At 35.6% G+C, this 14514-nt stretch overlaps 1 protein-coding gene across 1 annotated transcript in view; it reads left to right on the plus strand.

Annotated features, from left to right (window-relative positions):
* Positions 1-9662, plus strand: part of LOC126747887 (cadherin-87A) — a 100568-nt gene extending 90906 nt beyond the window's left edge. The window contains 4 exon segments of the mRNA XM_050456800.1: positions 2702-2913; positions 2970-3069; positions 3128-3286; positions 5295-9662. Coding sequence (XP_050312757.1) covers positions 2702-2913; positions 2970-3069; positions 3128-3286; positions 5295-5435 — 612 coding nt within the window. The 3' untranslated portion in view covers positions 5436-9662.
* The last annotated feature ends 4852 nt before the right edge of the window (positions 9663-14514 follow it).

A 14514-nucleotide genomic window follows, 5' to 3' on the forward strand; every position in this document is an offset into this window, starting at 1 on the left:
GTAACATATACTTCACGTATTCGTAAGGGTTCTGTTGTACAAAATAATCGAAAGTTAGTGCTGAAAATCGTTGGGGGTGTTGCGAAGGAGTCAATAAAGGTGCCTACCAAGTTTTATGAAAATCGGTTGACATTAAGTGGGTCAAATGGGGTTGAGAAAATTAACATGGGGTCTTATGGGAAAGCCGAGAAAATCGCCTCTGGAGGCAAGTTGTTTTTTATTTGATAGCGTCTAAACTAATAAATGTAAGAAAATTTAAATTTCGTGGTTGTATAGGGGGGAAAAATGCCTTAAGAAACATGTGAAAAAAAAGAGTTGTAGCTTGTTAGTGAGGGAAAAGTGAGGGTTGAAAAAGTTTAAACGATCAAAACGGGGTTGAAAAGAAATCCTGGAAAAAAGTTATAGGGAACTTTTTTTTACAAACGTATAAAAATAAATGGAAGTTTATAAATAGGTGAGGAGGAATGTAATTTTGAAAATTTATTTTGTTTATAGCTCTAAAACCACTGGACTAATGAAAAAAAGTATTATTATCAAAGTTATAGACCAGGCGTTTTTCTATCAAAAATGCTTATGACTTTTTTTTCTAGGAGGGATATTTATCGAGAAAATCAATTTTGAAAATTACTTTGGTTTATAACACTAAAACTACTGGACTAATGAAAAAAATTGTAAATATAAAAGTTATAGACCAGGCGCTTTTCTATGAAAAATGCTTATGACTTTTTTTTCTAGAAGCGATATTTATCGACAAAATCAATTTTGAAAATTATTTTGGTTTATAACTCCAAAACTACTGGACTAATGAAAAAAAGTATAAATTTAAAAGTTATATACCAGGTGTTTTTCTATAAAAAATTCTTACGACATTTTTTTCTAGAAGGGATATTTATCGAGAAAATCAATTTTAAAAATTATTTTTGTTTATAACTCCAAAACTACTGGACTAATCAAAAAAAGTATTATTACCAAAGTTATAGAGCAGGCGTTTTCCTATCAAAAATGTTTAAGACATTTTTTTCTAGGAGGCATATTTATTAAGAAAATCAATTTTGAAAGCTTTTTTGGTTTATAACTCTAAAACTGCTGGACTAATGAAAAAAAATGTTATTATAAAAGTTATAGACCAGGCGCTTTTCTGTCAAAAATGCTTATGACTTTTTTTTCTAGGATGGATATTTATCGAGAAAATCAATTTTGGAAATTCATTTGGTTTATAACTCCAAAACTACTGGACAAATGAAAAAAAGTATAATTATAAAAGTTATAGAGCAGGCGTTTTTCTTTAAAAAATGTTTAAGAAATTTTTTTCTGGGATAAATATTTATCGAGAAAATCAGTTTTAAAAATTATTTTGGTTTATAACTCAAAAACTACTTGACTAATGAAAAAAAGTGTTATTACTAAACTTATAGACCAGGCATTTTTCTATTAAAAAGGCTTATAACATTTTTTTCTAAAAGGCATATTTATCGAGAAAATCAATTTTTAAATTTTTTTTCGTTTATAACTCTAAAACCACTGGACTAATGAAAAAAAGTATTATTATCAAAACTGTAGACCAGGCATTTTTCTATCAAAAATATTTAAGAGATTTTTTTCTAGGAGGGATATCTATCGAGAAAATCAGTTTTGAAAATTATTTTCGTTCATAACTCTAAAACTACTGGACTAATGACAAAAAGTATAATAACTTAAGTTATAGACCAGGCGTTTTTCTATCAAAAATGTTAAATACATTTTTTTGTAGAAAGCATATTTATCGAGAAAATCAATTTTGAAAATTATTTTCGTTCATAACTCCAAAACTACTGGACTAATAAAAAAAGTATAATGACTAAAGTTATAGACCAGGCATATTTCTATCAAAAATGCTTACGAGTTTTTTTTTCTAAGAGGCATATTTATCGAGAAAATCAATTTTGAAAATTATTTTCGTTCATAACTCTAAAACTACTGCACTAATGACAAAAAGTATAATGACTAAAGTTATAGACCAGGCGTTTTTCTATCAAAAATGTTAAATACATTTTTTTGTAGAAAGCATATTTATCGAGAAAATCAATTTTGAAAATTATTTTCGTTCATAACTCCAAAACTACTGGACTAATAAAAAAAAGTATAATGATTAAAGTTATAGACCAGGCATATTTCTATCAAATATGCTTACGAGTTTTTTTTTCTAAGAGGCATATTTATCGAGAAAATCAATTTTGAAAATTATTTTCGTTCATAACTTCAAAACTACTGGACTAATAAAAAAAAGTATAATGATTAAAGTTATAGACCAGGCATATTTCTATCAAAAATGCTTACGAGTTTTTTTTCTAAGAGGCATATTTATCGAGAAAATCAATTTTGAAAATTATTTTCGTTCATAACTCCAAAACTACTGGACTAATGACAAAAAGTATAATAATTAAAGTTATAGACCAGGCGTTTTTCTATCAAAAATGCTTATAACATTTCTTTCTAGGACTAATACTTTTCGAGAAAATCAATTTTGAAAAACACTTTGTTATATTTACGCTAAACTGTTCATCTAAGAAACAAGTAGAATAAGATTTTTTTGGTTGTTTTTAGGCACTTTTACAACCTCCATTAAGAAAAAACTAATTTGCCATTAATTACTGTCCAAACAGTACACAGCGATAAGGCGGGAAATTCAAATTTAACTACTTTAACATTAATTAATTTCCAGGCAAGGAACGAATCCTTCGATCCAGCATTGGCAGCCCTGATAGCTCTCATGATCCTACTTATAGTAGGAGTGCTGTTTTTCATAGTGGTATGTTGCTGTCTGAGACACTGGGTACTATCCCCAACCGACGATTTAAAGAAAAAAGACGCTTTAATCAAGAAAGCGATCATAGACGACCTCAACACCACCGAAAACCCTCTGTGGATCGAGCAGTAAGACATTTGCACCGATAAAAACCCACCAGACCTTAAGCCTGTTGATTTTTCAGGAAACTGAAGCTGTACGAGGAACAGGAGCTCACCATGCAAGTGTTCAACGATCCAGAGTTGAGTGAGGCAAACAGACGTGGCAGCACCGAACACTCGCCGGTAAATCCCACTTCTTAAACACTAACACTAACAAGAGTTATCATCGCATATTTCTCAGGAGGACAATACGTACGCGACCATTCAACATCCGCACAGGAGGCAACCCTCGAATTCCCACGGGATACCCGACGACCTGGCAGAGTACGCCACCTTATCCAGAATAGCCAACCAACAGACGACAGGAAGTAACAACAGTTCACTAAGCCACGCCCCTAACGTGAGTATCCAGTTGCTTATGGAATGTTCTAGAGTTAAACCTCTTTGAAATGAGGCCGTTCAGTCCTCCGTCCGATCTGTTTTGTGTATGCTACACGCAGCACAGCGGTCTGATCACCAGTGGAAGGCTTAAGCTTATTAAGACTGGGTTTTGTCAAGAATTTGATGCCGGAGTTGACCACAGAGGGCAGCAGAGGCTTAAGCGTCCCCCCTCCTTGAAAATGACACCGTTCAGTCCTCCGTTAGGACCACTTTGCGTTTACCGACTGACTCTGTTGATCAATTTATCCTTGACTGTATCAGTACAAAATTGAGTTTCTTGTACTCTATTCTTCCTGTTGTTAGACAAGGAAATTGTTGCTGAACTTGACCACAGAGGGCAGGAGGGGGAAGTGACACCGTTCAGTCCTCCGTTAGAACCACTGTGCGTTTAATTAGTACGAGTGGACGGACTCTGCTGATCAATTTATCCTTGACTGTATCAGTACAAAATTGAGTTTTCTGTGCTCTATTCTTCCTGTTGTTAGACAAGGAAATTGTTGCTGAACTTGACCATAGATGACAGGAGGGGGAAGTGACACCGTTCAGTCCTCCGTTAGAACTACTTTGCGTTTAATTAGTACGAGTGGACGGACTCTGCTGATCAATTTATCCTTGACTGTATCAGTACAAAACTGAGTTTCCTGTGCTCTATTCTTCCTGTTGTTAGACAAGGAAATTGTTGCTGAACTTGACCACAGAGGGCAGGAGGGGGAAGTGACACCGTTCAGTCCTCCGTTAGAACCACTTTGCGTTTAATTAGTACGACTGGACGGACTCTGCTGATCAATTTATCCTTGACTGTATCAGTACAAAATTGAGTTTCCTGTGCTCCATTCTTCCTGTTGTTAGACAAGGAAATCGTTAAGAAATTGTTGCTGAACTTGACCACAGAGGGCAGGAGGGGGAAATGACACCGTTCAGTCCTCCGTTAGAACCACTGTGCGTTTAATTAGTACGACTGGACGGACTCTGCTGATCATTTTATCCTTGACTGTATCAGTATAAAATTGAGTTTCCTGTGCTCTATTCTTCCTGTTGTTAGACAAGGAAATTGTTGCTGAACTTGACCACAGAGGTCAGGAGGGGGAAATGACACCGTTCAGTCCTCCATTAGAACCACTGTGCGTTTAATTAGTACGAGTGAACGGACTCTGCTGATCAATTTATCCTTGACTGTATCAGTACAAAATTGAGTTTCCTGTGCTCTATTCTTCCTGTTGTTAGACAAGGAAATTGTTGCTGAACTTGACCACAGAGGGCAGGAGGGGGAAGTGACACCGTTCAGTCCTCCATTAGAACCACTTTGCGTTTAATTAGTACGAGTGGACGGATTCGGCTGATCAATTTATCCTTGACTGTATCAGTACAAAATTGAGTTTCCTGTGATCTGTTCTTCCTGTTGTTAGACAAGGAAATTGTTGCTGAACTTGACCACAGAGGGCAGGAGGGGGAAGTGACACCGTTCAGTCCTCCGTTAGAACCACTTTGCATTTAATTAGTACGACTGGACGGACTCTGCTGATCATTTTATCCTTGACTGTATCAGTACAAAATTGAGTTTCCTGTACTCTATTCCTCCTGTTGTTAGACAAGGAAATTGTTGCTGAACTTGACCACAGATGGCAGGAGGGGGAAGTGACACCGTTCAGTCCTCCGTTAGAACCACTTTCCGTTTAATTAGTACGAGTGGACGGACTCTGCTGATCATTTTATCCTTGACTGTATCAGTACAAAATTGAGTTTTCTGTGCTCTATTCTTCCTGTTGTTAGACAAGGAAATCGTCAAGAAATTGTTGCTGAACTTGACCACAGAGGTCAGGAGAGGGGGGAAAAGACACCGTTCAGTTCTCCGCTGGACCTGAAACATCTAAGTGTCTCCTATAAGTTTGATATGATACTGAATATTGATATGACACTTAAGGATTACGTTTTTTATTAAAATGCGTGATAAATTAAATTTGTTTCAGTACTACGAAGCAGCGATGGGCTTCCAAGGGTCGACTTTCCAGGTTCCGGATCGCCTCAGTGACAACGGGAGCGACTACGGATCGTTCAGGGGCCAACCGACCAAAGTTGCTCAAACCGACTACGTCACCGAACTTATTTGAACAGAAACTCGTTAAGACTCAATTTCGTGTAGGGCAGTTTTAGTTTGTAGGTAGTACAAACCGGGCTCAATAAGGCCATAGGTGCCAAGGAATCTGTAGACTTTGTAAAATCATGCAGGGTGACTTTTGGATGTGAATGAATGGTGAGAGGTTAAATTTCTTGGATAAGGTCGTTTAGCAGTTCCTTTGGGACCCTTTGGAGGTCATTTACTCCTTCTAGGAAGTCTGGATGTCCTCTGGAAACTTTCTGCTAGTAGCTTCTACTTTCTGCTGGAAAATTCAGTAGAGGCTTACATGCAAAAACTGTTTTATCCAGTTGTTTTCCTTCGATATCTTACTCTCTCTGTCAAATTGAGTTATTGTCGAAACATCATGGACCTGACCAAGAACTCCTTCAGTTCGACCCTGAAAATCGACGATTACTATTGGATCTTTCCCAATAAATCACTTCAAACGTGTTTCGGACCTTCTTCAGGAACACTCCGTCAATATATGCGGTATATCCGGTATATCCGGTGATGCAAAACTGTCACGTAGTTCTTCTTGGTTTAATTAATGAATTGAACGGATTTTCGCCACCTGGTTTGGCTTCGTTTAACTGAATATTTGCGACGAATGTTGCGCAGCGAAGTTACACACTCCTCGTCGCAGGTTTCCTTTGATGTGTGTACGATTTACCGCCAACGAAGTCAAACACACAAAAATTCAATTCACAATTCAGTCGAAGCCTTGGAGATGTTGTATACCTGACTGTTCATATCCTTGTTTAAGTGTGGAGATAGAGAGAGTGTGTACCTCTTTTCTCAATACGTATGTAGGTCTCGGTGATGTTGAGGCGGCAGAATTCTTTGATCTTACGAGAACAAGATACCGAACCTTTACAAGCTTACACGCTTGGAGACTGGTTCAGGGGTGCAAGGATAGAGTGGACACGTTGGGTTGGATTAAGAAGAAGTAGATGGAGATCTCGTGTGCCCCCCTTGATCCCTTAAGGGTGGAAGCTTTACTAAATCCTAACCAAATTGCTCGAGTATATTTAAAACAGCCTATGATCTATTAGGCACACCAGATTCTGATCAGGATCTTTATCTGCGAATGCAATAATTGTACTTCTTCTCTAGGATCTTCCAATTTCGTACAATACGAAGAAGCCTGATCATCACCTGGTTTATAGTTCAAATTGGCAATAGTTTTACACTTTTTAGGCAGTGGTGCCAAAGGGAGACTTTTGACCCTCGAAGTCACCACTCAGTTCAAAGTCCTGTATCTAAAAAACTAGTGGGAATATTTTTATGAAATAAAAAGCAAAATGTTCGTTTAAATATTTCTGAGAAATGTTATTTATAGTTCAAATTAGTCCAAGTAATCATTTTGGCAGTATTGGACTTTTTAGGCAGTGGTGTCCAAGGGAGACGTTTGACCCTCGAAGTGACCACTCAGTTCAAAGTTCTATATCTAAAAAACTAGTGGGTGTATTTCGATGAAACAAAAAGCAGGATAATCGTTGAAGCATTCCTTAAAAATGTTGTTAATAGTTCGAATTAGTCCAAGCAATCATTTTGGAAATATCGGACTTTTTAGGCAGTGGTGTCCAAGGAAGACGTTTGACCCTCGAAGTGACCACTCACTTCAAAGTCCCGTATCTAAAAAACTAGTGGATGTATTTCGATGAAACAAAAAGCAGGATAATCATTGAAGCGTTCCTTAAAAATGTTCTTAACAAATTGAATTAGTTCAAGTAATCATTTCAGAAATATCGGACTTTTTAGGCAGTGGTGCCAAAGGGAGACGTTTGACCCTCGAAGTCATCACTCATTTCAAAGTCCCGTATCTAAAAAAGTAGTGGGAGCATTTCGATGAAACAAAAAGTAAAATAATCCTTGAAATGTTCCTTAAAAATGTTATTCACAAATGGAATTAGTCCAAGTAATCATTTCAGAAATATCGGACTTTTTAGGCAGTGGTGTCCAAGGGAGACGTTTGACCCTCGAAGTCACCACTCAATTCAAAGTCCCGTATCTAAAAAACTAGTGGGTGTATTTCGATGAAACAAAAAGCAGGATAATCATTGAAGCGTTCCTTAAAAATGTTATTAATAAATCAAATTAGTCCAAGTAATTATTTCAGAAATATCGGACTTTTTAGGCAGTGGTGGCCAAGGGAGACGTTTGACCCTCGAAGTGACCACTCACTTCAAAGTCCCGTATCTAAAAAACTAGTGCGTGTATTTCGATGAAACAAAAAGCAAAATAATCCTTGAAACGTTCCTTAAAAATGTTCTTAACAAATTGAATTAGTTCAAGTAATCATTTCAGAAATATCGGACTTTTTAGGCAGTGGTGCCAAAGGGAGACGTTTGACCCTCGAAGTCATCACTCATTTCAAAGTCCCGTATCTAAAAAACTAGTAAGTGTATTTTTATGAAACAAAAAGCAAAATATTCCTTTAAGTATTTTTTAAAAATATTGTTAATAGTTCAAATTAGTCCAAGCACTCATTTCGGAAATAACGGATTTTTTAGGCAGTGGTGCCCAAGGGAGACGTTTGACCCTCGAAGTGACCACTCAGATCAAAGTCCCGTATCTAAAAAACCAGTTGGAGTATTTCGATGAAACAAAGAGCGAAAGAATCCTTGAAACGTTCCTTAAAAATGTTATTAACAAATCAAATTAGTCCAAGTAATCATTCCAGAAATATCGGAAATTTTAAGCAGTGGTGTCCAAGGGAGACCTTTGACCCTCGAAGTCACCACTCACTTCAAAGTCCCGTATTTAAAAAAGTAGTGGGAGCATTTCGATGAAACAAAAAGCAAAATAATCCTTGAAATGTTCCTTAAAAATGTTATTCACAAATCGAATTAGTCCAAGTAATCATTTTGGAAATATTGGACTTTTTAGGCAGTGGTGCTAAAGGGAGACGTTTGACCCTCGAACTCACCACTCACTTCAAAGTCCCGTATCTAAAAAACTAGTAAGTGTATTTTTATGAAACAAAAAGCAAAATATTCCTTTAAGTATTTTTTTAAAATATTGTTAATAGTTCAAATTAGTCCAAGCACTCATTTCGGAAATATCGGACTTTTTAGGCAGTGGTGCCAAAGGGAGACGTTTGACCCTCGAAGTGACCACTCACTTCAAGTCCTGTATCTAAAAAACTAGTGGGTGTATTTTGACGAAACAAAAAGCAGAATGTTCCTTTAAATATTCTCTAAAAATTTTGTTCATAGTTCAAATTAGTCCCTGCAATAATTTTGGAAATATTGAAATTTTTAAGCAGTGGTGCCCAAGAGAGACCTTTTACCCTCGAAGTGACCACTCACTTCAAAGTCCCGTATCTAAAAAACTAGTGGGAGTATTTCGATGAAACAAAAAGCAAAATAATCTTTTAAGTGTTCCTTAAAAATGTCATTAATAGTTTAAATTAGTATTTGCAATAATTTTGGAAATATTGAAATTTTTAAGCAGTGGTGCCCAAGAGAGACGTTTTACCCTCGAAGTGACCACTCAGTTCAAAGTCCCGTATCTAAAAAACTAGTGGGAGTATTTTGACGAAACAAAAAGCAAAATGTTCCTTTAAACATTCTCTAAAAATGTTGTTCATAGTTCAAATTAGTCCGTGCAACTATTTTGGAAATATTGAACTCCGTGCAACGAGTTCCTTTGATGTGTGATCTATTTGCCGCCAAGGGATTCGCGTTTGCTTGTGTACGAGCACGTCACAGTTTTGCATCACTGTCTAGGGTTAGAAGACAGTCTTCCCTAGGGAGTTTTTGTTTATTGATATTAAGTAGTTTTAGGGTGAAATTGATTTTTAAATGACAAATATAGTTGAATTTAGAAACGGACAATATAATTGTGGTAAAGCTGTACGTTAATCGTTTGTTTTAACATGTACTGTTGATCTTTTAGGGAAATATATTTAAAACGAAAAAACACTAATATTTTATATACTTCTTAATATATTTTTCGTGTATATAGACGTTAAGAAAGTTCACGATATAATTTATTTGACTTGTAAATATATGTATAAGTTACTTTATAGATTTTCTATTTATCACGCGTTTAGTACTTAAGTTCGTTATAGTATAAATAGTGCCGTAAAAACATCGAACTCAATCTATGTATAGTAAGTAGTACCTACCATTTTATACATTGTTAAGGCCATCCAGTATATATTATATAACTTACGTGTATTGTGACCCTAAATAAATAATATGTTTAAATGTAATACGACTTTTATTTACTTCCAACCGGTTTCTTTGAAAATTGCCAATAATTCTAGTGACCTTCAGGTTTCTTAAATGACCTTGAAAACAAAGCTCAAGGTCAAGAGTTTAGGTCAAAACAGACGTTGACATTTGACCTTATCAAGGTTAGGAATCCAATGTCAAAAAAGTAAAATGTTTCTTTAAAACAAACGGCTTTGACCTTCAAATGACCTTGCTTCTGACCCCAGTGCCGAATATACGGTTTCCAACAACTTGTGTCATTTATTTTTACCTAATTGTTGGAAAAGATCAACGAGTTGAAATGGACCTCAAGGTCATTTCTTAGCGTCAAGGTCAACACGAAAGTTTAGAAAATACGCATTTGACCTTGCTGAGGTCACCGAAAAAATTCCTAAATGACTTTAACCGCTCTTTCTGGAGCTCGTTGGAAGTGGAAAATACGTTACTTGGCAAAAATATATGCCTTTACCAAAAGTGTCCTGGCTTTCGTAATTTTTGGTCTAGGACGACGTTTTTACCCTCAAATCCATCCCCAAGAACCACTAAATATTGCAGTGAAGAAATTTTGAAAATATTCCAAGCGGTTCCCAAGTTATGCCCAAAAATGTCCACTGATGCCTAAAAGTCTTGATATTGCAATTTGAGTTTCGTAAAATCAAATCTGGCAGCTCTTGGACCTTCATGGACAAAATTGTCTCTAACTCAGGAAGTTTTTGAGGTACAAAAAACGTTTTGGTATGGAATTATTGGAAAATAAACGCGCTTTCTTGTGCAAGAACTCTTTTAGTCAATTTTCAATTATTTTTTGAAATATCCTCATGGAAAGTTGACATTTACTAAGAAAATTAGCAAAAAAACATGCCCTAACCAAAAGTGTCCTGGCTTTCGTAATTTTTGGTCTAGGACAACGTTTTTACTCTTAAATCCATCCTCAAAAACCACTAAATATTGCAGTGAAAGAATTATGAAAATATTCCCAGTAGTTCCTAAGTTATGCCCAAAAATGTCCACTGATGCCTGAAAGTCTTGATGTTGCAATTTGAGTTCGTAAACTCAAATTTCGCAGTTCTTGGACCTGCATAGACAAAATTGTCTGTAACTCAGGAAGTTTTTGAGATACGAAAAACGTTTTGGTATGGAAATATTGGAAAAGAAACGCGCTTTCTTGTGGAAAAATCCTTTTAGCCCATCTCCAATTATTTCCTAAAATATTCTCATGGAAAGTTGACATTTACTAAGAAAATTGGCAAAAAAACATGCCCTAACCAAAAGTATCCTGGCTTTCGTAATTTTTAGTCTAGAATGACGTTTTTACCCTCAAATCCATCGTCAAGAACCGTTAAATATTGCAGTGAAGAAATTATGAAAATATTCCCAGTGGTTCCTAAGTTATGCCCAAAAATGTCCACTGATGCCTGAAAGTCTTGATGTTGCAATTTGAGTTTCGTAAACTCAAATTTCGCAGTTCTTGGACCTGCATAGACAAAATTGTCTCTAACTCAGAAAGTTTTTGAGGTACAAAAAACGTTTTGATATGGAATTACTTGAAAAGAAACGCGCTTTCTTGTGCAAAAACCCTTTTAGCCCATCTCCAATTATTTCCTAAAATATTCTCATGGAAAGTTGACATTTACTAAGAAAATTGGCAAAAAAACATGCCCTAACCAAAAGTGTCCTGGCTTTCGTAATTTTTGGTCTAGGACAACGTTTTTACCCTCGAATCCATCCTCAAGAACCACTAAATATTGCAGTGGAAGAATTATGAAAATATTCCAAGCGGTTCCTAAGTTATGCCCAAAAATGTCCACTGATGCCTAAAAGTCTTGATATTGCAATTTGAGTTTCGTAAACTCAAATTTTGCAGTTCTTGGACCTGCATAGACAAAATTGTCTGTAACTCAGGAAGTTTTTGAGATACGAAAAACGTTTTGGTATGGAAATATTGGAAAATAAACGCGCTTTCTTGTGCAAAAACTCTTTTAGTCCATTTCCAATTATTTCTTAAAATATTGTCATGCAAAGTTGACATTTACTAAGAAAGTTGGCAAAAAAACATGCCCTAACCAAAAGTGTCCTGGCTTTCGTAATTTTTAGTCTAGGACGACGTCTTTACTCTCAAATCCATCCTCAAGAACCGTTAAATATTGCAGTGAAGAAATTATGAAAATATTCCCAGTGGTTCCCAAGTTATGCCCAAAAATGTCCACTGATGCCTGAAAGTCTTGATGTTGCAATTTGAGTTTCGTAAACTCAAATTTTGCAGCTCTTGGACCTTCATGGACAAAATTGTCTCTAACTCAGGAAGTTTTTGAGGTACAAAAAACGTTTTGATATGGAATTACTTGAAAAGAAACACGCTTTCTTGTGCAAAAACTCCTTTGGGTCATTTTCAATTATTTCTTGAAATATCCTCATGGAAAGTTGACATTTACTAAGAAGATTGGCAAAAAAACATGCCCTAACCAAAAGTGTCCTGGCTTTCGTAATTTTTAGTCTAGGATGACGTTTTTACCCTCAAATCCATCGTCAAGAACCGTTAAATATTGCAGTGAAGAAATTATGAAAATATTCCCAGTGGTTCTCAAGTTATGTCCACTAAAGTGTGGATAACTCAGAATCTATTGGACAAATTGATTTGGGACTTATGAGCGAATTGTTGATTAAAATTCTTTTTATTTCATCTAAATACGGCGGGAGGTTTTTGAGATATTTTGTGTTTTGTCATGGGAGTTCAAGATTCGGGCACCTTTCCAATAAATTGTGAATAACTCAAAATCTACCGGACGAAATTATTTGGGACTCAAATGTGAACTATTGAGGGATCATTGATGATTAAAATGCTCCAAGCTCTTATTATGACGTGCTCGTGAAGAATTGACCGATTTCCGGACCCTGCGTCACATAAACGTTAATAACTTTTGCTTCTATGGCGAATTTTTTTTTCTGGGTTTTCACCGTTTTATGTGCGAAGGTTGAGGCTACGTGATGATGTAAATTTTCATTTGAATGCGTTGATTGGTTTTTGAGATACTTGAAGTTGTATCAGGATGGTTGAATATTCAGGCACCTTTCCACTAAATTGTGAATAATTCAAAATCTACTGGATGAAATGATTTAGGGAATATCCATACTATAATTAACTACCAGGAAGAAATTAATGAATATTTCGTTTACAGGCTCTTGAGTCACTATAGTTCTCCATTTTAAAGCAAATTTGCAGATTTTCGATTATCTAAGACTCTCGACTCTCATTAGAAGGTCGGACGGAGGTCTGAACGGTTCCCATACGTCTCAAGACATTTGAGTTTTAATCTAGCATGCCTTGACTGTGTTAAAACGGTCCAGTAGGCTTGAAAATATTCTTTGGACAGTCAGTTATTTTTTGCTAAACAAATGATTTTTTATTAATCCTACCCTTAGCCCCCCACCCACCCCACACCATTACCAGTAAGAAATCCAATATAATAACACAGTTGGTTTATTTAAATTTGATATAATTATACAATGTATATTAATAAATATATAATACACAAACAGTGTTATTAGATTGGATAATATGGACGAAAAACGGTGATTTTTGCAAAGAATTTCTTAATGGATAAATATGTGGGGTGGGTGGGGGGGTTAAGGATTTTGTTGATAAAAAAAACAGGATTCTTGCAGAAAATATATAATAATATATAATAAGGTCGGACGGAGGTCTGAACGGCTCGCACACGTGTCAAGACATTTGAATGTTAATCTAGCGTGCCTTGACTGTGTTAAAACGGTCCAGTAGGCTTGAAAATATTCTTTGGACAGTCAGTTATTTTTTGCTAAACAAATGATTTTTTATTAATCCTACCCTTAGACCCCCCCACCCACCCCACACCTTTACCAGTAAGAAATCCAATATAATAACACAGTTGGTTTATTTAAATTTGATATAATTATGCAATTTATATTAATAAATATATAATACACAAACAGTGTTATTAGATTGGTTATTATGGACGAAAAACGGTCATTTTTCCAAAGAATTTCTTACTGGATAAATATGTGAGGTGGGTGGGGGGGCAAGGGTTTTGTTGATAAAAAAAACAGGATTCTTGCAGAAAATATATAATAATATATAATAAGGTCGGACGGAGGTCTGAACGGCTCGCACACGTGTCAAGACATTTGAATGTTAATCTAGCGTGCCTTGACTGTGTTAAAACGGTCCAGTAGGCTTGAAAATATTCTTTGGACAGTCAGTTATTTTTTGCTAAACAAATGATTTTTTATTAATCCTACCCTTAGACCCCCCCACCCACCCCACACCTTTACCAGTAAGAAATCCAATATAATAACACAGTTGGTTTATTTAAATTTGATATAATTATGCAATTTATATTAATAAATATATAATACACAAACAGTGTTATTAGATTGGTTATTATGGACGAAAAACGGTCATTTTTCCAAAGAATTTCTTACTGGATAAATATGTGAGGTGGGTGGGGGGGCAAGGGTTTTGTTGATAAAAAAAACAGTATTCTTGCAGAAAATATATAATAATATATAATAAGGTCGGACGGAGGTCTGAACGGTTCGCACACGTGTCAAGACATTTGAATGTTAATCTAGCGTGCCTTGACTGTGTTAAAACGGTCCAGTAGGCTTGGAAACATTCATTGGACAGTCAGTTATTTTTTGCAAAACAAATGATTTTTTATTAATCCTACCCTTAGACCCCCCCACCCACCCCACACCATTACCAGTAAGAAATCCAATATAATAACACAGTTGGTTTATTTAAATTTGATATAATTATGCAATTTATATTAATAAATATATAATACACAAACAGTGTTATTAGATTGGATAATA

Source organism: Anthonomus grandis, chromosome 20, assembly GCF_022605725.1.
Source record: "Anthonomus grandis grandis chromosome 20, icAntGran1.3, whole genome shotgun sequence".
NCBI classification, from domain to species: Eukaryota; Metazoa; Arthropoda; class Insecta; order Coleoptera; family Curculionidae; genus Anthonomus; species Anthonomus grandis.